General features: G+C 45.0%; 1 protein-coding gene across 11 annotated transcripts in view; it reads left to right on the top strand.

Moving 5' to 3' along the window:
• NRXN2 (neurexin 2) overlaps window positions 1-26,670 on the top strand; it is a 1,698,261-nt gene that overhangs the window by 1,077,382 nt on the left and 594,209 nt on the right. For all 11 annotated transcript variants that reach the window (XM_069207993.1, XM_069207988.1, XM_069207998.1 and 8 more), the window contains one exon: window positions 16,931-17,104. In XM_069207993.1, the coding sequence (XP_069064094.1) occupies window positions 16,931-17,104 (174 nt within the window). The remainder of the gene's footprint in view (window positions 1-16,930; window positions 17,105-26,670) is intronic.

The following is a 26,670-nucleotide window of genomic DNA, read 5'->3' as shown; positions in this document are numbered from 1 at the left end:
CGCCTACCGTGAGATCGAAACTTCGACGCGCAGCCCCGCAGAACGACGCGCAGCCGGAAAATAAGCAGGAGAACCCACGCACAGACCCGGGACATCTGGTAATCCCCGCGATCCACAAAAAGAGACTGTCTGCGCGCCGGAAAACGACGCCCGACTTCCCCGCGTGGAAAAGAACGACGCAAGTCTGTGTGTGCTGAGCGGAAAACGACGCACACACCCCTTTTTCCACGCATCTCTTCTCCTGTGGCCCTCTGAGGAGATTTCCCACCAGAAACCAGGTACTCTGTGCTTGAAAGACACTTTATTGCTTTTTAAAGACTTAAAGACTCTTAATATCACTTTTCAGTGATATCTTTACAAATTCGTATTGCAACTTTGATCGTTTTGACCTACAATTATCCAGATAAATATTCTATATTTTTCTAAACACTGTGTGGTGTATTTTTGTGGTGTTATACTATGGTGTTGTATGATTTATTGCACAAATGCTTTACACATTGCCTTCTAAGTTAAGCCTGACTGCTCGTGCCAAGCTACCGGAGGGTGAGCACAGGCTGATTTTGGATTGTGTGTGACTTACCCTGACTAGAGTGAGGGTTCTTGCTTGGACAGAGGGCAACCTATCTGCCAACCAAAAACCCCATTTCTAACAGAGTTGTAAAGTCATTCTTAGATACAGCCTGTTCCATCAGCGTGGCCATTTTGTGCAAAGAATGACCAGAAACAACCACTGTACCGACAACTCGGTTGTGACTGAAGAAGAGAGAGACCTAAATGACTTTCATTACTTATGACAATAGACTGCTTTAAACACAATACCACAGAGCCGTGTGCTTCAACATGACGGGTCCTCTGCTCTGAGTCTTTCGCCCCACGTGAGCAGTGACAATCACAGCCTCTACCTGCACTTGGTCTATGCATGTCTTTGAAATGAATGGAATTGTTTCTGTCACTGGGTATTAGTGCGCCCATCACCAGACTTCAAAAGTTTAGTACAATGAGAAAGTGAACCAGTTGTGTCTCGGACGGGAGGCTGGTGACTCCTGGGGCTGTCAAACGAGTTTGCTTTGTCTCTGTGTTATACAGTCTTTGACACGGTGTAACTTTTTCCTTCCACATATTTCTGCATCCCATTGACAGTGTCAGTAGATCACAGTTGCAAAATTATCTCACAGAGCAGTCTAAAGAAAGGAATCTAAAATATATATCTGCATGCTAAAATATTTAGCAGGTGTATCTCAGGAGAAGCTGCCTGATATTTATTTGTCTGTCTTGTGGAAAACAGCAAAGGCTGCTGGAAAAAAAAACACTTCAGTGGCTTTTTTTATTTTGTCCTACCCCATTTGAAGTCTTTCAGTGTTATTTGTGATTGCTACAGCGCCTCCGGCACCCCTAACATCATCGCCACGTGCACAATCTCTCTCCGCCTCCTTCTCCCACATGCACCATGCTCTTCTGTTTCTCATACAACATGATTTCACTGTTTACTACTTGTACTTGTAAGGTACTCTCTCTGTCCCTTATTTCTATTTATTGTATACTCTCTACGCCTCCCAGTTTTACACATATTCATTCTCTGCCTCCTGCGTCTCTATAGGATACTCTACCCCCACGGTTCTGCTCCTACCTCTCCATGCAGCAGTAACGGCGGAGAATGGGTTCCTGATCATGGGTCAGAAAGCTGAGAGAGCCATTACTGGGAGCCAGTGAGGCCTCTTTGGAGAGTTGCTCTCTGCAGAGATGGATCTTGAACTCCTCTCTTAAATGGGGAAATGAGGTTGCAAGGCCAGAGGCAGAAGGGATATTTATGAACATAAATCGCTCCAGTGCCAACATGAGTTGCTTTCTGGTCACCTCAGAGCACTTTGTTACAGCTGGTGTAATCCCCATCAGGTGTAGTGGTAGAGCATAGTTGCAAATGCAGAAACTCATCAAGACCTGGACATTGGTGTCTCACTTGTTATTGTGTAGCTCGAGACAATTTGGACGTGTGTTGAAGTGTAGAGGGCTTGGGTGGGGTTAGGCGGAAGAAACAACCGATGCCTCTGGGGAGAGCGTTTGGTGTCTGGTCCAAATATGAGGCGGCTTCTCTCATAGGCCTTCAACGAACTTGCAAGCTTTGTAACAGGCTGCTTTAATATTGCTCCGGTGCTGTTGTGGGCTCATTTCAGTCTGGGATTTAAGGGCCCATCCAAAGTTTTCTTTGGAGGAGCCGCCGCTCCGTGCTATGTTATATGGATGAGCACAGACATCGATGTGGGTACTTCAAGGTGCTTTTCCAGAACAGATGGGTTTAGCTCTGATACCGTCGGTTGGCTGCCCCTGCCTGTGGTGTCTGATATTAGCCGAAGTACTTCCTGCATATTTCTTTTTCCACGAGTTTCTTCAACGGTGTGTCTTTAAACGCTGATTTTCTCAGCCAAGAACAGCTCTGAGCCACAAAAATCGAGTAGAAAACATGTCTTTACAGCAACTAAACGGTGCTAAATATCACGAGGTGCAAATTAGCTTCACACATGAAATTAAACTCATCTATTTCCAGGGCAATAGAAACAATTTTCTTTGGTTTCTCCTGCCGCTGTGGGATTTTTCCCAGTGTTTTTTTTTTTATTTCAAACATATTGTTTCTTTTTTTTTTTCTTTTTCCTTCATTTTCAGAAATGTCAGTTGTTTATAGAAGTTACATACAAACATAGAAGGAAGTTTTCTTGGCTCTTCAGGTACTCGGTTCCAGAACACGATGGTAGGGTGCTTGGGACTAAGGATACTATTGGTACCCAGGTTGTCGGCCTCTATGCAGGTGATGTAATGGAGGACTACAATCAGGACAGCAATCAAGCCTCTAATCTCCATTTCAGGTCGACAAGTAGTAGGGTTCACATCTACATCTGTAGATGCCCCTGACTGCTTGGGAATAGTTCTTAAGCCAGGCTTCTGGAAGCAAAACAATCACTGCGGGCGCTGTCCAGTTCCTCTGTCTACCATCTGCATCCTTGATTAAGTTCTCCTGCAGAGATGAAGTGATTCAAACAGAACTACAGTGCAATTCACATGAAGGACGCAGCCCAGCACGTTTATTTCTCCTGGTGATTGAATTTAATTGCTCAGAGTGACCTGATTTCTTACATGATTTCCTTAAGGTCCAGTGGTACCTGTCATCCCTCTGCCTGGTGGGTTTTCTCACAGAGAGGAGAGGGTTGTGGGCAGTAGCTTCCAGTTTTTTCTTTATTCTCCCATTTGGGTGTCGCCATCTTTGCCGTTGTGCTTCATATGTGTGGTACGCCTCTCCGTGTAGTGTTCCCCCAGACTCGGGCAAGTGGCTGCCCGGGAGAGCCAGTGTGCTCCTGGGGAGAAGGTGAAGTGTTTTCTCTCAGTGCTGATGTCATTCTCTGTCTTTAGAAAATGTGGGGAAAGAACTCTGATATGTGTATGGATCACAGCCCTTGGTTGACAGACTCAGAAGGAGCCTGTTGATAATATCATACTTATGTAAGACAACAGGACTGATCAGTGATCCCTTCTGCTGAAAGAAAGGAACTTGGCAGCAGTGACTAAGTTCATTCATTCAATGCTGGCAGTTCTTGATACTGTAGGACATTTTCAGGTCAGAGGAGACAGTTTCAGCTTAAATAAGTCGCTGCAGAACAAAATTCTTTAAAATGTCAAATAACTTGAATGTTGTGAGCATAATGAAAATCTTTCATAGGCTGACTGGTATCTTCCTCTTTGACACAAGTCTACTATTTTCAGAGATAAGCAATCACTTCCCACCACACATCCTCCTCTAAAAATGTGACTAACCATTTGTTTTCTACGATTTTGCAGTTTCCATGCTGCCCCAGTTGGAGGTTGAAACTGTATTCAGAAGCTAAAGTAAAAGCCTAAACAGTCTCATAAGAGATCCACAGACATCCAGCCACAGTTGAGGTGCAGATCCTTTTAAAGGACTATCATTTGGCAATCTCCACTCAATCATCCACAAAACCTGTCTAAAAGGGAAATGTGGTGTCACATATCAATTGGAGCTGCATTATTAAGTTGTTCAAAGCAGTGAGCTTCTTGTCACAACCACTTTCCTTTTCAATTGGACACCCACTTATTTAAATCATATGGTTAAGGTTTGGTATAAGAAACTAGCCCCTTTTCCATAACATATAAGCGTCATTCCTGCTTAATCCTCTATGCAGTACCATAACACTGGTGATGAGATTTAAAAAGAGTAATATCTGCTAATCTATGTACTGGAAAAAAGCAAGGAGACGTGATGCCAAGGTATGATGGACTTTCAAAGTTAGGCTGCAGCTAAAGTGAGGTCGCAAACCTGTCAGTGTTTTCTCTACACCAGCCGATATGCAACCTCGCCTTCATTTTTTACTGCAACTGAATTAATGATCAATTGCACTTTACTATTCTACAAAATTCACATTTACAGGGAGTCAAGAATCTCTGTCATTAATTTTCTAGCAACACAAGCCACTTTTGTGACTCCCTGTAAATCGCTGCAAATACAGCGATGGAGGTTTTATTAGGGAGCGAAGATTTCCATCTATTTGTTTGATTTTATTTTTGCGAGGAGCTACTGTCCCTTAAAGGAACAGAGGCTGCTTTAAACAATCAATCTTGATTTCCATTGAATGGGCACCGGGGAGCATGCAGTGGGCCATTGCCCTAACGAAACTGGAAGCCCCCCTGCACAGAACATGGAGGGGGGCCCTCCGGACTCACACAAGCCCGGTGCTGTGCTAACTGGGCCCCTGGAGCTCAGGGGCCCACCACCGCAGGGGCTGTGGGGGCTTTTGTTACACTCCTGCAGTGGACTGTGCCCACTGTTTTTACCGTTCACAGGGTGGAAGCTGTTGGTCAGGAATGGCTTTCATGTTGCAAATGGGTTACCGCCTCCTTCTGAGTCTTGGTAACAAAACAATGGTTTGTGCCTGCTTATTTGGTCAACAATTATTTTTACATTGAATATCATTTGCAAAGGACAGGCGCACGCACGTTACATGCACAGTTTCCTTTAGAATTCAGAATGGGTCGCAATATACACCTTGCATATTGTGATAGACTGTTGATCACAAAACATATGATGCTGTGAATTGCAGGCTTTGCAACTGCAAAATACTTTTGTAAATCTAGGCCTAAAATCCACGTAAGGGCACCTTACATACAAACTGCATGGCGGAGGATAACAAGAAGCATACAGACAACAACGATGCAGTGTCAGCAAGACAGGAATGCCAGTGGGTGATTGATGCTGGCGGAAGCTCATTGGCGGGTCTATGCTGAGCAAAGCTAAAGTCATAGGTAAAGTTGCAAATTAAGATCCACTGATGCCAGACATCTCAAAGCGAGGAGAAGCAGAAATCAGGAAACAAAGAGTAGCTGCAACCCAGCACCCAAGGAATTGAGCAAAACGTCACCTGCTGCAGTCAGTTTTCAGAACCGAATGAGCGAAAACAAGTCTTCGATTCCAATGTAAGAAAAGCTAAGGCTTTCCAGTGAAATCTTTGTGCCTGGACTGGATTGCTGAAAGTCTAGGTGGGTGGGCCTGTATGTTTAGAGCCTTGTTCAACTAAAACGAATGATGTTGAGTTAGTTCATCAGGCATCTCTCTTCCAGCTTTTTTCCAAGAACCTTGAAGTATATTAATAAATAAAAGCTAAAGACACCAAGTTCTTCAAAACGGTCCACCTCAATATGGTCCATCTGCCTGTAGGATTTCCCACACCTTTCAAACAGAATGTGAACATAGCCTTGTCTTAAATTGCCCATATATGATACAACAATGAAACCATTTTGTCTCTGTCTGACGTTGGTAGACATTTCCTGGTGCACACACAACAGCCTTATGCTTTTGCTCCTCAGGTGTGGTATGTCAAAAAGCCGCTTTGACACATTCTATGTCTGCGAAAACCGTATGACAGTCACTTGGGTACTTTACACTGCACATCTTCTTCCAGCCCCACTCTCTACCTAAGGCAAACAAAGCCTTCGAGATCTTTGCTGGCAGACTATGTGCTTACGGCTGTTTCCCATGCCACAACCTTTGGTTGCTGATTTATAACCTGTTCCTATTACATTGAGGTCGAAAGTATGGTGACAGTATGGTGAAAGCTATATTATGTGTAATATCAAGCCCCATTTTATGGGTTACATGCAACATCTGAAGACAATGACCAGAGAATCAGGGGTGTTAATCAACATTCAGGTGTAGAACATTATTTCCACAAGGTGCAAAAATAAGGAGCAATATGAATAGGAGTTTTGTAGAAAAACTGCATCACACGAAGTTTTCATTTACTCTTACTGCTTACGTTTCACACCATTTAGACCCGATTATGTAATCCTGGTTAAAACCCATCTGGGTAACCACACACTCTTTTTTACCTTGTAACACAGTTCGGCAGCTCAAACCATACAAGTCTTATTGATGGGAAAAGACAAAATATGGAGAATTCGAAGTGGTAAATGTTGATTCAGGGCGTTATGCCTCATTTCCAATAGGAAAATTAGCAATAGGTTGTATTCACTGCACGTGGTAAATACGTCACCCAGGGTAATGGTATTTACCGGGAGCAATAAAAACCCCACCCTTTCCCACCCTACTCCTGATTGGGCCTGATCTAGGATCGGTTCACAATTTGAAGATGTTTTTGTTGTTGTATCAGAAACATATATTGGATTTCCAACACTCCTTCCCAACTAAACCTGAATCAAATAGTTCATCTATTTCAATGCACTTTTTAGTCTTCTTCTAGGTCGATTTCTGCCTTTCCTCTGTCCATTTTCTGTCTGCTTCTTATTCATTCCCCGACTCTATCTTTTCTCAAGCCTACTTTCTCTTTCCCCCAGCTCTCTCATTTCCTATTTCCACCTGTTCTTTACCTCTTTTTCATTCTCTATTGGACTATTACCGACTTCAGACCCCTGCCTCATCCCTTTCTTCAACTTTTTCCTGCTTCTCTAGCTTTCTCCCTCTCCTTCCTCATTTTCCTCTCTGTATTCTGCTCCTTGTTCCTTCCCCTGTCCTTATCTCCGTCACCTTCCCTGCTGTCTACCGCTTCCCTCAGCCTCCCTCCCTCAGCCACTTGCCTTTTCTTCCTTCCTTGACGTGACAAGTCACACAATTATTGCCTAAGTAGAATAATGCAATAATTATAGTATTGTGCATTAGTTTCATAATTTTGGATGCCTTGTCTAATCTGCTGTCAGAAAGTAACGCTTTGCAGCTCTTTGCTCTGACTCTGCCTCAGTGCTCGCCTCAGGCGGGCTACTCCCCCGCCTCACCTCCTTTTCACCTTGAACAAGATAGCGGCAGTCTGGGTATATCCAACCAGTGTGAGGCAGTCTGTAAGGTGTCAAGATTTTATAAACACAAAACTGGGATGACCACTGGCGTAGAAATAGGACTAAATGCCTTGGACCCTGATTCACTAAAATGCCAGGGATAGCAGAAGTGACATCTTAGACTCTTTGACCTTAATTGCATCTTATGTACTGATATCATATGACCTTTGGCACTGAATTTTCCCAGGAGGTAATGTCACATGACCTTAACCCTTAACTTTGATGATATCAAAATAAGTGACATCTCTGAAGTTCCATACCAACTGCCTGAGTACATATGTTTATTTTAGATATCATCTATATTAAAGTGCTGACATGGTCTCTGAAAAGTCTGGTGGATATTAATACTAGCCCTGAATTGCAAGCGAGTGGTGCAAGTGAACCAGATGGTTAGGGCGGTCATGTCCCAGAATTCTTTTGGGAAAAATTGGGTCAAATAGTGCATTTTGAAGCACAACTTTTACATACATTTGTTAAAAAGTCACAGACTTTGAAGGAACACTAGTTGAATATCCAAATCCTTTCATGGTGTGCCAAATCAATGAAAACTTACTCTCCCCAGGAGTTGACCCAATTTTTAAAAAGCTTACTATGGGTGCCCCCATATGCCAAAAATGACCTCCATATAACATGACTAGCATTTTGTCATAGGTAGTTTATTGGCCAAAATATTACATACAATATAAAGGATATAGAGTTTTGACATTAGTGCCATCCACATAGCCTTATGGCAAAAATGACCTCAGTATGCGAAGGCCAACATCGTGTCATGGTTGCTCCTTCTCATATGCCACAGTTGTCCTCCTTCAATACAATAATTACCTTCAATGGGCTAGTGCCAGCATTTTCCCGCTGGTGTCTCCATCCTAAGAATTTCCTGAGTCATGCCCACTCCAGTATTTTTCCATGGTAGCCCTAAATGCTAATAATTACTTCTAGTATGCCAGTGCCAGTATTTACCATTACGCCAAGTACTACCTCCAGTACTTATTACCTCCAGTTTACCGGTATTTTACAGTTATGCCAAGAATTGTCTCTAATATGCCAGTATTTTGTCTTGGGTGCATGTCATGCTCAGGTTTGCCAGCACCAGTATTTTGCCATGCGTGCCTCCATAAGACAAGAACTACTTTCACTATGCCAGGGCAAATGGCAGACTCACTAGCATAGTGCCAAATTCTCACACAAGCTCACTTACACCCATTCATTTTCACTAGGTTGCACTCACTCATTCATTGTCACTCACTCTTGCACTCACTCTGACACACATCCTAATTCTTACTCTCACTATCATTCACTGTGACTTACACTTTCTCACTCATTCACACTTCCTCAAATTCACTCTTTGACTTAATCACAATTTCTCACTCACTCACTTGCACTCACTCCTACTCTTAATGTCCTTTTTTTCTCACTCACTGTCACACTAACTCATTCTCACTCACTTTGATTCTCACAGTCTATAACACTCGCTCACACATTAATTCTCAGTCACAGGCACTCATTCAATTTCACTCACTCTGACTCAGTTTCACACTTTATCACTCGCTACCTGTCACTGACTCTCACTCACTTTGACTTAACATGCATACTTACACATACAATCACATATACACACGCTCCCTCTCACATGAACATTCTCTCACCAGCAGACATGCATACATCATATATTTGAAAGCATTTTTTTCACTTAGATCAGCTGCCAATGAAGGTCCCATTCTGCTAGTTGTACTCCATTTTTTATTACACTAATAGTGATTAATATAATATCTTTCACTTTTACTGTAATGACAGAATTGGTAGAACACAAGGAGAGTGGAGCATAAACTGACACCAATAAAGATGAGCTGTCCCTATGTTCCATGCACTGATTTTGCCACTTCTGAGACCAGGAGTCGCAAAGGTAGTGTCATGAGTCACAATAGATAGATAGACAGATAGATAGATAGATAGATAGATAGATAGATAAATAGATAGATAGATAGATAGATAGATAGATAGATAGATAGAGTTAGAATTTGGGTTTCTAGTTGGCATAGGTAATCACCCTGTCCAAGTAGAGACCACAGTTAGTCAGGGTAGATCACAACCCACCTTAAATTATCTTATGCTCACCCTCCAGTAACTTGCAACAGAGCAGGCAGGCATAACGTAGATGGCAATGTGTAAGGTATGTGTGCAATAACTCATACAGTAACACAGGTAGCACAGTGAAAACACCACAAAAAGTACTTCACATCAGTTTAGGAATATAGATGATATTTATCTCAATAAAATAATACTAAAATGACATAAATTCCATAAATTCAATAAGTAGATCCTGAGATATGCAGTTTTAAAGAATTAGGTGAAAATAGCACAAAGAAGCATAAAGCACCAACTGTGATTATCTGGTCGTGCTGGACTGGGACAAAGTCACAAGTTAGGCCAACCGCGATGGAGCGCGGGCCGACTACAGGGACTCACTTGGGCTCGCTGAACACAGTACCTTAAGTCCTGGTGCTTGACCTGCGCAGTATGGCTTTGTCAGACTTTGGTGTCAGTTCTGGGAAGCTGTGTGGCGAGGCTTTGCAGGGATTGATGTTGATTTGCCTTGATCCCGGGGAGCTGTGTGGCGAGGCTTTGTGAGGCTTGGCATCACTTTGAGTCGATCCTGGGGAACTGTGCGGCATGGCTTTGCAGGGCTTAGCGTCGCTGTGCATCGGTTCCGATGGTCTGGCCACTGTGCGGAGAGGCTTTGCGCCACCTGGCATTGAGTCCAGTGTGGCGGGCAGCTGCACAGCGAGACTTTGCAAGTCTTTGCATTGCTTCATGGCAGTTCCAATGAACATCACTGAAGGTAAAGCACCTTAGGTCCACTTCCAAGGCAGGGAAGACTGACAACTTATAGAGTCCAGGTGCAGATGGTTGAAGTTTTTGATGTCCCTGAGACTTGGGAACAGGAGGCAAGCTCAATCCAAGCCCTTGGAGAGCACTTGTGGAGTTAGGTAGAGTCCTTCCAGCAGAGTCAGGGGCCAGCAGGGAGCAGGGCAACAAGCAGACCAGCAGTCCTTCCAGCAAAGCAGTTAAGATGAGCCATTTGGGCAGGCAGTCCCTCTGACAGAGTCCAGTTATAGGTCCAGAAGTGTCTAACTTTGGACGGTCACAGACCCAGTATATATACACCCCAAAATCCCTTTGAAGTGGAGGATACTTCAAAGAGTGGTTTTGAAATGCACAAGTTCCCCCTTCAACCTAGTCCTGTCTGCCAGGATCCCTGTTGGGGGGGTTATCAAGCCTTTGTCTGAGGGCAGGGCACTGGCCTTTGAAGTGTAAGAGAGAGCCCCTCCACCCTTCCTGCCCAAGGAGGCCTGTCCAGTATGCAGATGTGACTGAGAGTTGTGTATTTATGGCTGTCTGGGTGGAATGCACAAGGGGTGCTGTCAACAAGCACATACCAGATGCAGACTACAGTCAGGCTGTAAGGCACAGATGGCAGTAATTACATAGAAATACCCACTTTCCAAAAGTGGCATTTCTAAAATAGTAATATAAAATCTGACTTCACCAATAAGCAGGATTTTATATTACCATTCTGGCAATACTAAACATGACAGGGCTACTCCATTTGGATCAGAATCTAGCACCTAAAGTATATAAGGGCAGTTCTAATGCTGACCCATGAGAGGAACAGGCCTCACAGTAGTGAAAAATTAATTTGTGAGTTTTTTACTACCAGGACATGTAAAACACAAAATTACCTGTCCTGTCTTTTACTTACATAAACCCTGCCCTACAGGTTACTTAGGACCTACCTTAGGGGTGACATATGTAGACAAAGGGTGCTTTAAGGATTGGGAAGTAGTTTTAAATACCAAGTCGAAGTGGCAGGGGACTGCTTATGTGGCTGGCACAATCAGTGCTGCAAACCCACTAGTAGCATTTAATTTCCTGGCCCTAGGCACATCCAGTGCACTTTACCTGGGACTTATAGGTAAATTAAACATGCCAATTGGGTATGATCCAATGTTACAATGTTTTAGAGAGAGAGAACATGCACTCTAGCACTGGCTAGCAGTGGTAAAGTGCCCAGAGTCCTGAAGCCAACAAAAATGAGGTCTGAAAAAGAGGAGAAGGCAGGAAAATACTTTAGGGTGACCCTTCAGAGAGAACCATTTTCCAACAGATCCACCTCCCAGCCTAAAGCCAGGGTTGACTAATCAATACCTTGATGGACTTCCCTGCTTAGAGCAATAGAACATGGACAATGACCCACTACTGCAGGGGCACTTGCCAGTTCCATGCCTTTCTGAACTCAGTTTGGCCCCTCTGTCTATACTCTCTGGGACCACTGAACTGCCCCATGGGGAACCCTTCTCGTCATCTGTGGCCCCCATCTGTGAAGCTCCTAACCTTAATATGTTCACAGATGCATCCCAGTAGGCAGACAGTACCACCATGGCCAACAAAGTGATATGGTCCATTCCACTCCTTGGGTCTGACTTCTGTCCGCAACCAGAGAAAACTCTATCCATGAGGACAGCAACCGACAAAGGCCACTGACAGCTGTCAAGAGCGAGCCCCTTGGCCATTTTCTGCTAAGTGGAGGCCCTAAGCAGGGCCATTGGTTAAGATTTTCCTCAAGCCTTGGGGCTGGTAGGGAGTTCCTGGGAGTACCCCAGTGGCTTCTGGGGGTTCCCTGTCCTCTGAGGCCTCCCTAAAACAGTAGCCCCCATACCCAACCCCCTACCCTAAGCCTGAAAACCAACCCCGCCCTAAAACGTAACCACCAACCCCCACCCCTCCCTAAAACAGTCCCTCCACACTCAAGCCCAACCCCACACTTAACCTGAAAACCGCCCCACCCAAAAACATAACCCCTCACCCCTGCACCCTCTTTAATACAGTACTCCCAGGCCCATTACCCCCAAGCCCAAAAACGACCCCACTGCCTTAAAAGCTAACCCTCTGCCCCCCTCCCTAAAACAGCCCCCAAGCCCAACCCCCTCCGCAATTAACCTGCAAACCACCTTGGCCCTAAAACGTACTCCCTGCCCCCTCCTTAAAACAGTACCCCATACCCCCAGACCCAATCCCCCTTACCTTATTCCCAAGGCACGTCGCAGCTCCTTGTGAAGAAATGGAATGATCTTTCAGTTTCGTCTTACGACGCCAATACCCTTCACCATTATTACAACGCACAGCCCTTAACATGCATGCCATTTCAATTCTTGTAATGGTATGCATGGTAAACGCTATACATTGTAGAGATGCATGCGTTGTAATGCATGCATGGTAAAGGCTAGCTGGGGAAACAGCCATGTAGTAATAGCTGTTTCCTCCTTCACCTTGCCCCTACATGTGGGCTCCTATACCCTACTCTGGGGAGTGGTACTTCCAGGCAACTGAACTGCCAGGACATCCTTAGGGCCCACTTTTTGAGTCTCCTGCCACCAGGGCTAACTCATTCCCCAGAATGCAGTGCATGGTCATCTGGGGACTAACTATGACCCTCCTCTGGGTCACCTCCCCACCACACTCCTGGGAAACCAGGGCCATAGGGTGCAAAAAACCCTCCCCATGGGCTGGAGTTACCCTACACACCTGGCCTGTGTACTGCTCTGGGGAAACTAGCCTCTCCACCATCTTGGTATGACTAGCCCTGGTGTCCCTCAGAGCAGTGACTGGGACACCATTCACTCATGCCTGGTGGAAGTGATGACTCCCCCCTCAGGGATCACCAGCTCACCCTTTGAGTCTATCTCCCAACTGAGGGAGATTCTGGCATGGTCTATGACCTGCCCCTGTGGCCACATTGGCCACCCCTGTAGAGGTCCCACCACAGAGTAGTTTCTTTGGACAGACAGAGTCCCCTTGCTTGTGTCCTAACTTGGGCCACTCAAAGCAGCGGGTTGGAAATGAGGTGTCCTGGGCCACCGCCCACTAGAACCACCACCCTGTTTCTCAGATGGGGCATGAGAACCCTTTTCTCCCTCCTAGCTCTGGGACTTGTCTGTGTCATCTTTAACCTTCCCCTTACCCTGCTGGGGGAACCTGAATCACTCTTAATGGGGTCACCCCAGGTATCTTATTGGACACTCTGGTGCTAGCCCAGAGGTCCGCCTCCTCAGAAAGCTTCCTAGATCAGTCAGCTTACTGTCAACTAGGTGCTGGAGCAACTCTGTAAAGCAAGTACTGAGCATGTGCTCTCTCTCTCAGAATTAAATTGTACAACCCAACATAATCACTGACTTTGCTGCCCCACACCCAGCTATTCATTGCCTTACTAGAATAATCAATGAAATCTACCCAGGATTGGTTGGGAAGCTTTTGCCTGTTCCTGAATCTTTGGAAATACTCATCAGTCCAAAATAAGCAATTGAAATGGCTTTCATGGGAGTGTACTTGATCTGGTCCCCAACCTCTGCTAGACGTGTGTTCCTCCCAAGTGTTGGCACATGTCTCCACAGGCCCGCCCCCCAGTGCTCTCCCACCACGTAACTGGGCACCTGATCCTTGGGTATATGAACCTTCTTGTCTTCATCAGGTACTGTATGTATGCCGCCACCATCACTGCCTGCCTGGCCTTGAGTTCCAGCTCCTTTAGACTCAGTTCATAAGCCAACAACAGTTTCTTCTCTGCTAGGGCTCTTCCAGCCCTTTCAGCTTCAGATTCCCTCTCAGCCTGCCTTTCGGCAGTCCTCTTCTCTGCCTCTATTTTTACTCTTGCCAACTGCAGCTGGAATTCTCTCTCCTCGCTCCTTTCATCTGGGGTCAGGCCATGAATTGAGATGCTGTTCCCTGTTCTCACAGGTAGCACAAATCCAGGGTTGTCATCCCCAACTGCTGTTGGCTACTCCTCAGAAGACCCGTTCTCAGGCTCCCCCAATTCATCATTCTCTTGGGTGCGGGACGCTGCCCAGGCCCTCAGTGCCTTTTGAAACTCTCCCATCTTGGAAGCAGCACAGGCAGGTATCCCCATCTCTTTGCAAAAGCCCTTCAGCTGGGAAACTGTGTATTCACCCAGCTTAGCAGTGTCAAACTCCACAGCCCCACTTTTGGACCCAGCCAGAGACATGATGTATAGGATGGATTAAAAATGTAGAGGAGGGAAAGCTTGCAGAAGAAGAAAAAAAATGAAATGGCCTTTAAATGTGGGGAGGTAGTGTACTTGTAGCTATTGTATGGCACTGCACAAACACAAGTCCTATCCTCACCGCTGAACACCAATGTTAGAAGTTGGATCTTTAGTTGAGAGATGGTATGCACCTTGTCCAAATACGGACCACAATCCTAGTAAGGGTAAGTCACAACACAACCTAAATTATCCTGTGCTCACTCTCCAGTAGCATGGAACAGAGCAGGCAGGCTTAACTTATAAGGCAATGTGTAAAGTATTTGTGCAATAACTCATACAATAACACAGTGAAAACACCACAAAAGGTACTCCTCACCAGTTTAGGAAAATAGATAATATTTATCTGAATAAAAAAAGAACAAAATGGCAAACATCCAATAAGTAGATCTTGAGATATGCGATTTTAAAGATTTAGGTGACAATAGCGCATAGAAGCACAAAACACCAACTGTGGTTATATGGTTGAGTGGACTGGGACAAAGTCACAAGTTCAGGCTAACAATGGTGAGTGTGGGCCAGCTACATGGATCCACTTGGGCCCACTGAATACAGTACCTTAAGTCCTGGTGCGCAGTCTGCGCAGCATGGTTTTGCGAGGCTTCGCTCCACCCGGTGTTGGTTCAAAGAATCTCTGCGGTGAGGCTTTGTGGGGCTTGGCATCACTTTGCATTGATTCTGGGGAGGTTAGCGTTGAGGCTTTGCAGGGTTTGCGTCTCTTTGCATCGATCCTGGGGAACTGTGTGGCGAGGCTTTGCAGGGCTTGGTGTCACTGTCCGTAGGTTCTGATGGGCTGGCAACTGCGGGGGCGAAGCTTTGCACCACGCAGTGTTGAGTCTGGTGAGGCTGGCAGCTGCGCGGTGAGGCTTTGCGAGGACATGTAAAACACATAAGTACCTGTCCTACCTTTTTCTTTCACAGAACCCTGCCCTACAGGTTCCCTAGGGCCTACCTTAGGGGTGATGTAGATGTAGAAAAAGGGGAGTTTTAAGGCTTGTCAAGTAATTTTAAATGCCAAGTTGAAGTGGCAGTAAAACTGCACACCTAGGCCTTGCAGTGGCAGACCTGAGACATGGTTAGGGGATTACTTATGTGGGTGGCACAATCAGTACTGCAGACCCACTAGTAGCATTTAATCTACAGGCCCTGGGAACATCTAGTGCACCTTACTAGGGATCTATAGGTATATTACAAATGCCAATCAGGTATGAGCCAATGTTACCATGTTTTAGAGAGAAAGCACATGCACATTAGCACTGATTAGCAGCGATGAAGTGCCCAGAGTCCTAAAGCCAACAAACACAAGGTTGGAAAAAGAGGAGGAGGAAGGCAAAATGTTTGGGGTGACACTTCAGATCTCCCCTGCATTACAAAAAGTGTCTACCTACATACCTTTTGAGGTGACAATCAGATCGACTTTTGTCCATTTGTTCTATTTTTTTTCTTCTAGGAGTGGATTATAACATAGAGAGGAATTTGTATCTGTTAGGGAACACCCATAACTACATATTCTTTTGGGTGAAGGGTAGGGATTTCCATTCTTGAAGAAGCTTGAGGGATCTGGCTGGACCAAGGGGTGCCGAAGCATGTTGACCTCACTGACCTTACATTAAAAGGCTATCTCAGTATATTACCTCTGGAGTGTAGCACCTTACTTCTTTTTTAACCCTGCCAAGGGGACCATGACATTAAAGATTTACTAGGTATCCCTTAGACAGTTTTAACACACTTTTAATTTTTCTCACACTGATACCGCCCTGCACAGAACACATCCTCACACACTAGACCATTATTACGGCAATATTAAAAAGATCTCAGAGAAAGTGCTCTCTTGTGAGGCCCATCAGGCATTGAAATGCTGGACGGACGGGGAGCTTGCCCTATGATGAAGCATGACACCCACTGGGTGTTTGAGGGCACCAATTCATGAGTACAGGGACTCCCCTGAAATTCTGATGTGTCCGACCCTCTTTTCCATTGGTCTTCTTACAGGAATAGCACCTTCATTTGTTTATTAGTTATTATTTATGACATAAGGGTTTTCCTATTCCAAACACACATTATTGATTTGTTAGTGGTGGGGTCTAGGGTTGGTATGGGAGTGTAGTTAGAATCATGGGTGAGAATAAATATGATTCACCCCAGATTGTGTGCAACCTTCTCTACCACTAGAGGTTAGCTTTCCAGATCAGGTGTACCATTAGGTGCTCCGTGCTTAAGGCATAGGATTTGTTTCAACAAGTTAATTCGTTTTGTGGGTTGGATTATTGGTTCACCTCAAGTGAATCTATTTGACTTTGGTTTGTGAAATAAAAGCCCAATACTGGAAACACAGAGTCCTATGTACTTAGATTTGTCTGAGAACCCAAGCTATGTGATGTTAACTCTGTCTCCATGCTTTCTCCTTCCTCAAATCCCACTTTCACCTTGAACCATTTTTAATAAAGCCTTTTCTGACTCTCGTTTCAGGGGAACTGTACATCGGAGGCCTCAGCAAGAATATGTTCAATACACTGCCCAAGTTGGTGGCCTCCCGGGATGGCTTCCAAGGGTGCTTGGCCTCTGTGGACCTCAATGGCCGTCTACCAGATCTGATGGCAGACGCCCTGCACAGAGTGGGCCAGGTTGAGAGGGGATGTGACGGTAAGAAATTGCATCATTTTTTTGGGATTGCTGTGTGTGGGTAATTACAATTTGAACAGCATCACAATCTCCTGAGTAAAGGAGAGTCTGCCCAATGCTTCCTGACAAGTAGAATAAAGGGAACAACTCTAGAAACAAATACCACAGGCTGAAATATAGGGTTCTTTACTGTAAGTATAGGGTTGAGCGTGTTTGTGTGTGTGGTGTGTGTGCATATGTGTGTGTGTGTTTGTGTATGTGGGTTTACTAGTGGGGAGGATGTATAATGCACTGTGACATTGGTATAGTACTTTCCTGCTCCTTAATGGCTGCAAAGCTCATTATTGTGGTCAATACCAATCTCACTATTCCTGTACAAGTTCTCGGCCAATTTGGTTACTTTCTAGTAACAGCAATTTATAGAAAATCATAGGTTTGGACAGATGGACAATTTGGTTACTTTCTAGTAACAGCAATTTATAGAAAATCATAGGTTTGGACAGATACCTCTTCTTGAAGATTCCCCACCTGCAGAATAATCCCAGGCATCAGAATGGATCCTGAAACTTCAAAGGTCTTTACTCAGCAATAAGAGTGGGTTCATATCGACATCTTAAGTGTAGTCAGATGCTGTCAACAAAGTAACATAGCGCCCATCGTGGTGCAACAACATCAGTTCCCTTTTTTCTGTGTCTTCGATGCAGATTCAGAGCTCACTCTCTCCTGAGCTTTAGAAGTTTTCCATGCAGACATTTCATACTCTAGTGCAGTGCTACGTCGACTCCATAACATTCAGGCTTTAAACCATGTAAGGATTGCAAAGGACAGATGTTCATCATGGATCCACACTCCATATGCTTATGGTGCGTAGGATTACACCACGTTCCTCGTTCCTGCAACATGTGCACAATATACATTGAGAAGGTCATCGTGGAAAGGGAGGCCAAGTTTTTTATTGCCCCGCCCTTGAGGACCAGTGAATACATTGACATTCAGCACCTCATTCCAAATCTCCTTCCTTGCATTCCTCAGGGACAAAAAGGAAGAAGCATATGAAGCACAATAAATGCTCTAGAAGAGGCAAGTCTTCCAAGTGACCCGAGCTCCCACAAAATCCTCCCCGTCCGAGAAAGAATTAGTTGTGGTAGAGCTTTCTGATGCAGCTTCAGGCTGCTCCATCCCTGTACACTGAGCAGTACTTGGAGCCATCTTCCTTCTTGCCAGATCCATCAGCCACAGATGCCGGACTTGCCAGCACCGATGCCATTATTTCCTGAGTTCACAGCACCTGGTATAGACCCAGCTGCGTTCCTTAATGCAATGTTTGACATTTCCGCCGGGCCTCTCACCCATCAGGCATACCACCTGGGCCAGGAACACCTTTTGGCCTCCCCATGGTCCTGCTAATGGCGTCATATGGTGCAGGATTTCTAGGACCAATACCTGCCCAATCATCACAGCAGCGCACAGCTACGTGGTTCTCCCATCAGCATCACACCCAACCAACCTCTTCCTCCACCCTCAGAGCCTCCTCCTCAAAAGAGGTGCAGGAGAGAGGCACACGGGCTTATTTGAGAAAAAGATTATAGGCGAAAGATACACAATGTCTTTGGATCAGACTCTAACCCCTTGAACCTGTGCCCCCAGAACAACAACTGGGTTGGAAAATTATTTTCCTCAGCCTTTCCCCTGCCAGCGACCTGCGTTCCTAGCCAGAGTTGCTCACTGAATTTCTTGCTGAACTTCCTTATAGGATCTATCACTACAATCTGTCATAATAAAAGCACCTGAGACTTTGGACCGACAACTACCTTTGGTAGATATCAAGAGGAAGGTCCTCACAGAGGTTTTGATACCAACGAATCCCTCATTGTAGCTGTTGCAGCCCCTTAATAAGGCCTTGTTGGAATCCACCCTAGTACCCTGGGAGGAGTTGTCTTCTGCATTTGTAGTGCCTTGTGGTCAGAATCTATTGCCCCACTCCAGGTGACCCATCATTTCCCTTAGTGTACCCTTCCCCAGGGAGCTTGGTAATTCAGACATGCTGCTCATCAGGAAAGATACACAGCATTTTTTGCTCAGTCCCTTTGGGTAGAGAACCAAGAGGTTAAAAGCATGGGGGAAGAAGATCTGAGTTGGCAGCATGACTCTGAAATTGTTGAACACTAATTGCCTTTTAGCCTGTTTCAACACTAACTGCGGAACATGGCTCAACTGATAGTGCCTCGTGTTCCAGAAGACTTGTTGACACATTTTCAAAAGGTCCTGAATGAGAAGAAGAATGTTTCTAGCCATATCATCAAGCCTGGCCTCGATATGACAGATTCTGAGGCAAGAGCCATGGGTACTTTATCTCTGTCACATGCCACACCAGTCTCAGGCCTCAGGCTTTTTGACATAAGTGAAATCAAATTTGATGGACCGGCCTTGTAATAAATCTTGTCTAATTGGAGAAGAAGCAGATGATGCCCTGGAAAGATGTAAAGCATCAAGGCAACTGCACATTCTATCAGGTTACAGCAGCCTTACTCCGATAGAAGCTAAAGGCAGATTTGCCCGTTTCAGGGATTCATCATAGGTTTCTCCTTTCCGCAGAGACAAGGTTGTCAGCCAAAGATAAAAAATGCCTCAAAATCTCCATGATTCGCAATGGGTCTCTCTTTTTGGCAGAGACAAACTTGTCAGCCAGAGATGTAACAGCCTCAAAATCTGCTGGTCCACCCATTTTAGGGTAGTGCACAGGTAAGAGCCACAGTCTCTGCCTCACCTGGCCCCTGGAAAGCAGTCTTAGATATGTACCTCAACCATGTTTGGAGCCTGGGCGAGAGTGAGTGTTCTCTTTCCTGCTGGCCTGAAAAGCCATTACTTTAGACCAGTAGGTGCTTCAGGTAATGGAAAGAGATCAGATCCCTCCCTTCCTTCAGGCTTCACCCACAAACCCACCCCTGACTTCCTCCCCTACTCCAGTCTATTCCATCAGACTGCAGCAAGAAAAGTGAATACTCCTGCAGAAAGGAGCAGGAGTTATGCCAGAGAAGGTAAAAGAACAAGGATGCTACTTCTGTTTGCGCTTTCTGCTCAAGAATAACGCTGGTCTACACCCTGTCCTGAACCTCTTGACAATGAACTTCTTCCTCAAAAAGGAGAAGTTCAAGATGCTGACCATAGCCCATGTGTTGCTGGTAGAGGATGCTGTAGACTTCGATCTGCATAATGCATATTTCCTCATCCCCATCCTAGAGTTGCATCTGAAGTATTTGTGCTTTGTGGTGGGTTCTACGCATTACTAGTTTGCAGTACTTGTTTATGACTTAACATTGGCAACTTGAGTCTTCACTAAGGTGAAGGTAGTAGTTGCAGCTGGCCTCAGGTGGTCAGGCATGCTCATTTTCCCATACATGGATGACTAGCTGATCAAAGCCTGGTAGCTCAAATCTCACCAGAGCCCCTGCCAATGACTCCAGTACATAGGGTCAGTACTGGACACCACCCTTCTCAGTGTCTTTCCTTCACCTCAGAGGATCACTGAAATCCAGGAAATGGTCCAATCCTTTCAACAAGACATAGGAATTCTCTTCCTCAAGGTCCTTATTTTCCTAGATCTGATCCTCACTTCCAGCATTCTTATAGTCACAAACGCACTTTAGCACATGAAGGCCCTGCAATGCTACCTCCACAGACACTCTATAATACAGAGGAGACTGGTTGGACTCTATAGTAATCTCCCCCTGCCCTGCGGTGAAAGTGACTTGGTACGGGGAACAAGATGAACCTCAGCTGCGGGATGTCCTTCACTCCCTCTCTGACCGTGACTACAGTAGTAACTGATGCCTCAACCGTAGGGTGGGGAGCTGACCTGGAGGATTTGGAGATTAAAGGCATCTGGTCTCCAGAAGAACAGGTTCTTTACATCAAACTGTTGGAATGGAGGGTGATTTGGCTGGCGCTAAAGGCCTTTTCCCCTCCATCCAAGGTTGGTCCATCCAGGTCTTGATGGACAACACAATGGCAATTTAGTGCGTAAGGGGGAGTAGCAACTCACCACCTTTTTATGAAGGTGTTGAGACTCTGGTCTAGGGCACACCAACAAGCAATTTGGTTGACCACCAATCACCTAATAGGGTCTTTGAATGTCAGAGCTAGCAGCCTTATTCGGTTTTATCTTACTGATCACGAGTGGCGACTTCTGTTGGAGGATATCAAAGACATCTTCACCCAGAGGGGCAATTCTCAGCAGGATCTTTTCACCCTCACAGGACAATACTTAATACCTGCAGTTGTGTGCCATCGCGTAGCAAGGGTGGAGAGCAATAAAGGGACACATTTTTGTTGAAATTGAATTTTCCGCTGCACTAGGCATTTTCACCCATATCCTTGAGTCCAGGGGTTCTGAGAAAGATGCACCAAGACCTTAGTAAAGTCATTCTCATCACCACGGAACGGCTAAGGAGGATTTAGTATGCACACCTTCTGTGCTTCTCCACACATCCCCAGCTAAAGCAGCCATTCAGACCTGACCTTCTCTTCCAGTTGGAAGGGACGGTACTGCACCCCGGTCTCCAAGGACTCCACTGATATGACTAAAGACTAAGAGAGGGCATCTGAGTTCCTTTCAGCTGCCACAGGTGTTGTTCGTGTCATTCTTTCGATGTGATGCTCCTCTACAAAATCAGCTTACTCTGGCAGATGGAGTAACTTTGTTGCATGGATAACAATGCAAACCCTTTTCAGACCAAGTTATCCCAGGTTCTACTATTTGCACTTTCCCTTGTACAATGGGTTTGTGCGATTGGTGCTGTCAAGTGTTTTTTAGTAGCATTGTCTGTGTTCTTATGTCTGTCTGACCACCCATCCCTCTTCAAATCCCGCATTGTGATGTATTTTCTGAAGGAGTAACATCTGTACATTCCAACCCCATTTGGTGTTCCCCAGTGGGACCTTAATTTGGTGTTAACTTTTCTAATGGGGACTCCATTTTAGCACCTGTATAGTTTTCCCTGAAGAATATTGACCTTGAAAACTGTTTTTCTAGTAGAGATAACTTCAGCCCGTGAACGAGTTGTAATCTCTTCCTTCCAGTCCACCTTCTAAATTATTTTACCCCGACAAGATGGTGTTGAGAACTGGGGCTGCTTTTCTGCCTATGGTGGTGACTCCATTCCATCTGAGTCAGTCCAACGCCCTTCTGATCTTCTATTCTCTGCTCCTTCCCACAGAGGAAGGAGAGGGGTTTCATAGATTGAATGCTAAGGTGGTAGTCATCTACTACCTGGACCTTGCCAAGGACGCACAACGGGGTGACCGCCCCTTCGCAAGGTACTGTAGTGCCATGAAAGACAAGGCAGTGCAGAAAAGGGCTCTTTCAAGGTGAGTCCTCCTCTGTACTAAGATATATTAAGCACTGGCCAAGAAATAACCTCCAGACGGAGTCAGGGCTCGCTTTATCAGGGCCAAGGCCACCACTTCTGCCCTTGAAAGAGAAGTTTCAATTGCAGAGATATGTAAGGCAGCCAAATGGGCATCCACACACATTTGCCAAACATTGCTGCCTGGATTCTGAGGAGTATAGGGATGGTCTTTTTTGCCAGATTTGTCTTTTAGGATTTCCTGGTATAACCTTCCCTCAACCCTTCCTCTAGGCTGGTATGCCAATGGAATCTATTCCACATGTGATAAATCTGCAGGTAGAAGTATCCACGAGAAGCTAAATTACTTACTTGCAGTAATGCTCTTTGGGATTTATACTCTATTTACCTCTGGATTCCTCACCGACCCACTTGTCTCCCTGTTGATGGATAGTTATAGTGAAAGTTAATAAGATGACAAACATACCTTTATTTTGGCACTGCCCTTATCAAATGATGTCAAGCCATCCTCTTGCCTAAAATGCGTGGAAAAAAAGATGGAAACTGACATTGTTGCTTCACTCTGGGGGCTGTATGGCTTCAGTGATATTATCTGAGGTCACTTCCGGCCTCAATACAAAGCCAGCATCCCCCACCAGCGACGTGAGAGCTTTGAAGAGTTTGGATTCAGTTTGACACCTGGGATTATTTTACAGGTGAGTAATCTGCAGGTAGACCAAATATCCACCAGAAAGATTGATATTGCATGTAAGTGACTTTTTCGTCTTGTTGGATCAGCTGCTGCATTTCAGACCGAGGAGAAGAGCTGAGACAGCTCTACTGATGTTAAAAGAAACCTAATTTCTCCACCATGTATGGGGCCTGCAGATTACTCAACAGCTTGAGGAATTGTGCCAGGTCTGTCTACAGTCTCTGGCCACTCAACATTGATAACATGATGGAAGTCGACAGTCAGTGTTTCAGAAGATGTGACTGAATGCCGATCACTGCATCCCTTGAATAGACTTGCCCAACTTTCTTGGGGGGGTATCATCACTGATTCAATCTCATCTTAAGCACAAATCGAAGGTCTCACAGCTGTGATGGGGCCAAATAACTGAATTCTGAGATTAAGCAGTGAAGATGATGGATAACGGTTCAGGAGTTTTGCTGACTGTGCTTGATTGCTGAAAAGCCTTTGGCGCTGTGTAGCATGCCCACCTCAGGACTTAATTTGTGCCAGAACTTTGCTGGCTTGAACTTCAGAACATAAATATAAGCACCTGGAATTAAACAATGCTGCATTCGTTTTTGTTCCTCCAATGCATGATAATATGAAAAAACAATTATTTGGGGTGCTCTAAGAGCAGTAAAAGGTTGGTTATGGAGAATGTCCAAGGAGAACTGAACACGAGGGAGTAGTGTAAGAGTGCTGGTAGGAGAGGTAGAAGCAGAGCTTAATTTGTGCCTGTTGTTTCCAGTGCGGAGCACTGGCACTTATTTTTGAGGGCCGGCACCTCTTGTTCTGCCTCAAACATTTACTGCGAGCAAAAGACACATGGGAAAGACAGAGGAAGAGAAAAATAAAAAAGTGTCACAATGGGAAAAAGCTGAAAGCTGCAAGAGTGAGCTGAAGGGGCAGAGAGTGGCTGTAAATGGGCTGAAGAGGCCCAAGATGGCTTCAGGATTACGCTGCCTCAGTACTCTGTATTCACAAGTTTAATTGCAGCAGACGCGTGTTTAAGAAGAGGGCTTTGGGCACCGGCACGTTTTTATTTAAATTGACAAATTAAGCACTGAGTAGAAGAGTACTTGGTGCAGTGTGTTGAAGGGGAGCATAGTATGAGCTTTAATGTTAGAATGCTGGCTGTAGCCCGGGCTACTGGGATTATGCAATTCTGCAGCCACAGCTTTTTTTTGCAGATTTGCCGCACTTGACATGTAATCCATCATATGCTGCATAATATGCAGATTTTAACAAAAAAATGTTTCTAGCTCAAATTAATAAAAAATTACCTAAATTGCTGCAACATATGTTGCTATGCAGCAGAGGTATTTCACGAAGGGTGACTTATAACCCTTCAGTTGTAAACTGCAATACTTGGATGCTAAACTAGTACTAATCAGGTGAAACTTTTGTCCAGACATTGTTAGCATGTAAAAATGACAAAAAATGCGCTGATACTATCACAAAATGTGCCACATTATGCTGCATAATGTATGTAAGTAGATAGTAGAATTGGTGTGAGATGGATAGACATGGATGAATGTGTATGAGAGGTTGCTGCCAGGGGCACTTTTAGGGCCAGATGTACAAGCCCTATCACCACAGGAGCATTACTTCTAGTGATGCTCCGGTGTCGCTATGCTCTGTGCTGTATTTAAAAGGTGGATTTAAGCCACTTTTTGCGGCTTACGATCACCTTGGAAATACGGCCCCTTCACCCGCAGCACTTTGCGTGGAAGGGGCGGGCAATGGGTGTTGCTGGGGGCATTCTGCAGCAACATCATTGCAATTTGACGCTACCCCAGATTTAAGAGTTTTCGTAAGCCTGAGGCAGAGCCAAAATCTAATGCCACCCCATGGGTGGCGTTAGCATAGTACAACGAGGAGAAATGCTTTCATTTTTCCTTGTTTTTTGCTCTTTCTATGTGTGAGCAAAAGGTATATCTTCCTGCACAAAAACAATCTCCCCCCTAGCAGCGCAGCCATCCTTGCACTATGGCGCAAGGGTGGCTGCTTTGGCGCTCGGCAGAAAATTCAGCACCGGCGCAGGTGGAAACAAAGGGGTGCACCGTATTGTTGTTATTACGGCGCATCCATACATTTTGAAAATGAAACTTTGGTGCAGAGTCACGTTACATCATTTTCTTGTAAACGTAGGCCTGAGCACATTGGTGGTAGGAGTGATGTCAGAGGGCCCGATATGTACAGTGGTGCAAGAGAGCTCAACACCCAAGGATATTGCAAATGCATTGACCGTGTAAGTGGTATGAGCCCACAAGACCTGTACAGTGGTCCAAGAGAGCTCAAATCCCTGAGTAAGGGCAAATGAAGGTTATGTTAAGTGTAGGTTGTAGGAATAGGGTTCAAGAACTGGCTGCGGTCTTTGTGCACTCTTGCTGTGCCCTATACTTTCCTCACTACGGGCTATTTTGCATGGTCACCCCCACAGACCCCGCTACAACCCTCCTAGAAATGACACGCTTGGATGGCAGTGTTGTCTTTTACATGTTAGAATGGATTAAAGCAGTCGAACTGAGCCTTCTCATTTTTGTATGAACAGATGGAATTCAAAGATAGAAGCTGCGCTGCTGTCCGCCGAGAGGAAGCCATGACTAATCTCCAGGAGAATTACCCCCCCTTCTCCACCTTATCCCTTCCATCCCGCCACCCTCCCCTCTTCCCTTTCCTCCTTCTTATCAGGCGCTGTTGCAAAAGTCTTTTATGACTCTTTGGCGAAGATGGAGATTTCACCTCCTCCCGGGAATGGGGAATGTTAATTTCAATTTGCTGTCACAATCCCCCACTTTTGTTCTGGTCTCTCGGTAAAGAATGAAGCTCTCGCCTCAGCCTCACTTCATCCTGGATGTCCGTTGGTTGGGACTTGCTTGTCTCTGGGATGCTGTGTCCTGCTGTTCTCCATTGTGTAAAACTGTATTTTATCTCTGGGCTAGTGAGAATTTTTTATGGTTCCCACATTATGGTACATTCAATGCAGCCAATCTACTGGAATTATGTGCAATGGTGGACCAAATAACGCAGCAGAGTTTATTAGATTTTGCATAGGGCTCCCAGTTTTTTTATGTTTTTTTTTTTTTTTTTTTAACATTGCCATCTGAATTTATCCATATTTATTTTTGGGCGATCTTATTTTGTATGTATCTTATTTATTTTGTGTTTTGTGAAGTGATAACTTGTATACTTCCGCGTTTATTTAAACGGATAAAAATGCACTCATACCTTGATGCCTGACAGGTTTTAGCACATTGCGCCATCAAAATTAGTAAATAATAAACCCACATGACAAAATAGCATAAAAACACAAATACATGTTGAGATATACAGTAATTTAAGCAAATCACATTCAGCTTTGTAACTCCCCATGCTGCTAATAAGTACATCTATTGGCCTGAAATTGTTTAATCACAGTAAGGAGAGTCACTCAAAAGAAGTATTTTTCTGCTTTTTAAAATAAATACAAACAGGAGACACAACGATTTCTGTCTGTATTTAACTGT

Source organism: Pleurodeles waltl, chromosome 9, assembly GCF_031143425.1.
Source record: "Pleurodeles waltl isolate 20211129_DDA chromosome 9, aPleWal1.hap1.20221129, whole genome shotgun sequence".
NCBI classification, from domain to species: domain Eukaryota; kingdom Metazoa; phylum Chordata; class Amphibia; order Caudata; family Salamandridae; genus Pleurodeles; species Pleurodeles waltl.
The sequence above is the reverse complement of the archived record's forward strand: the minus strand, read 5'-3'. Positions and strand labels throughout refer to the sequence as shown.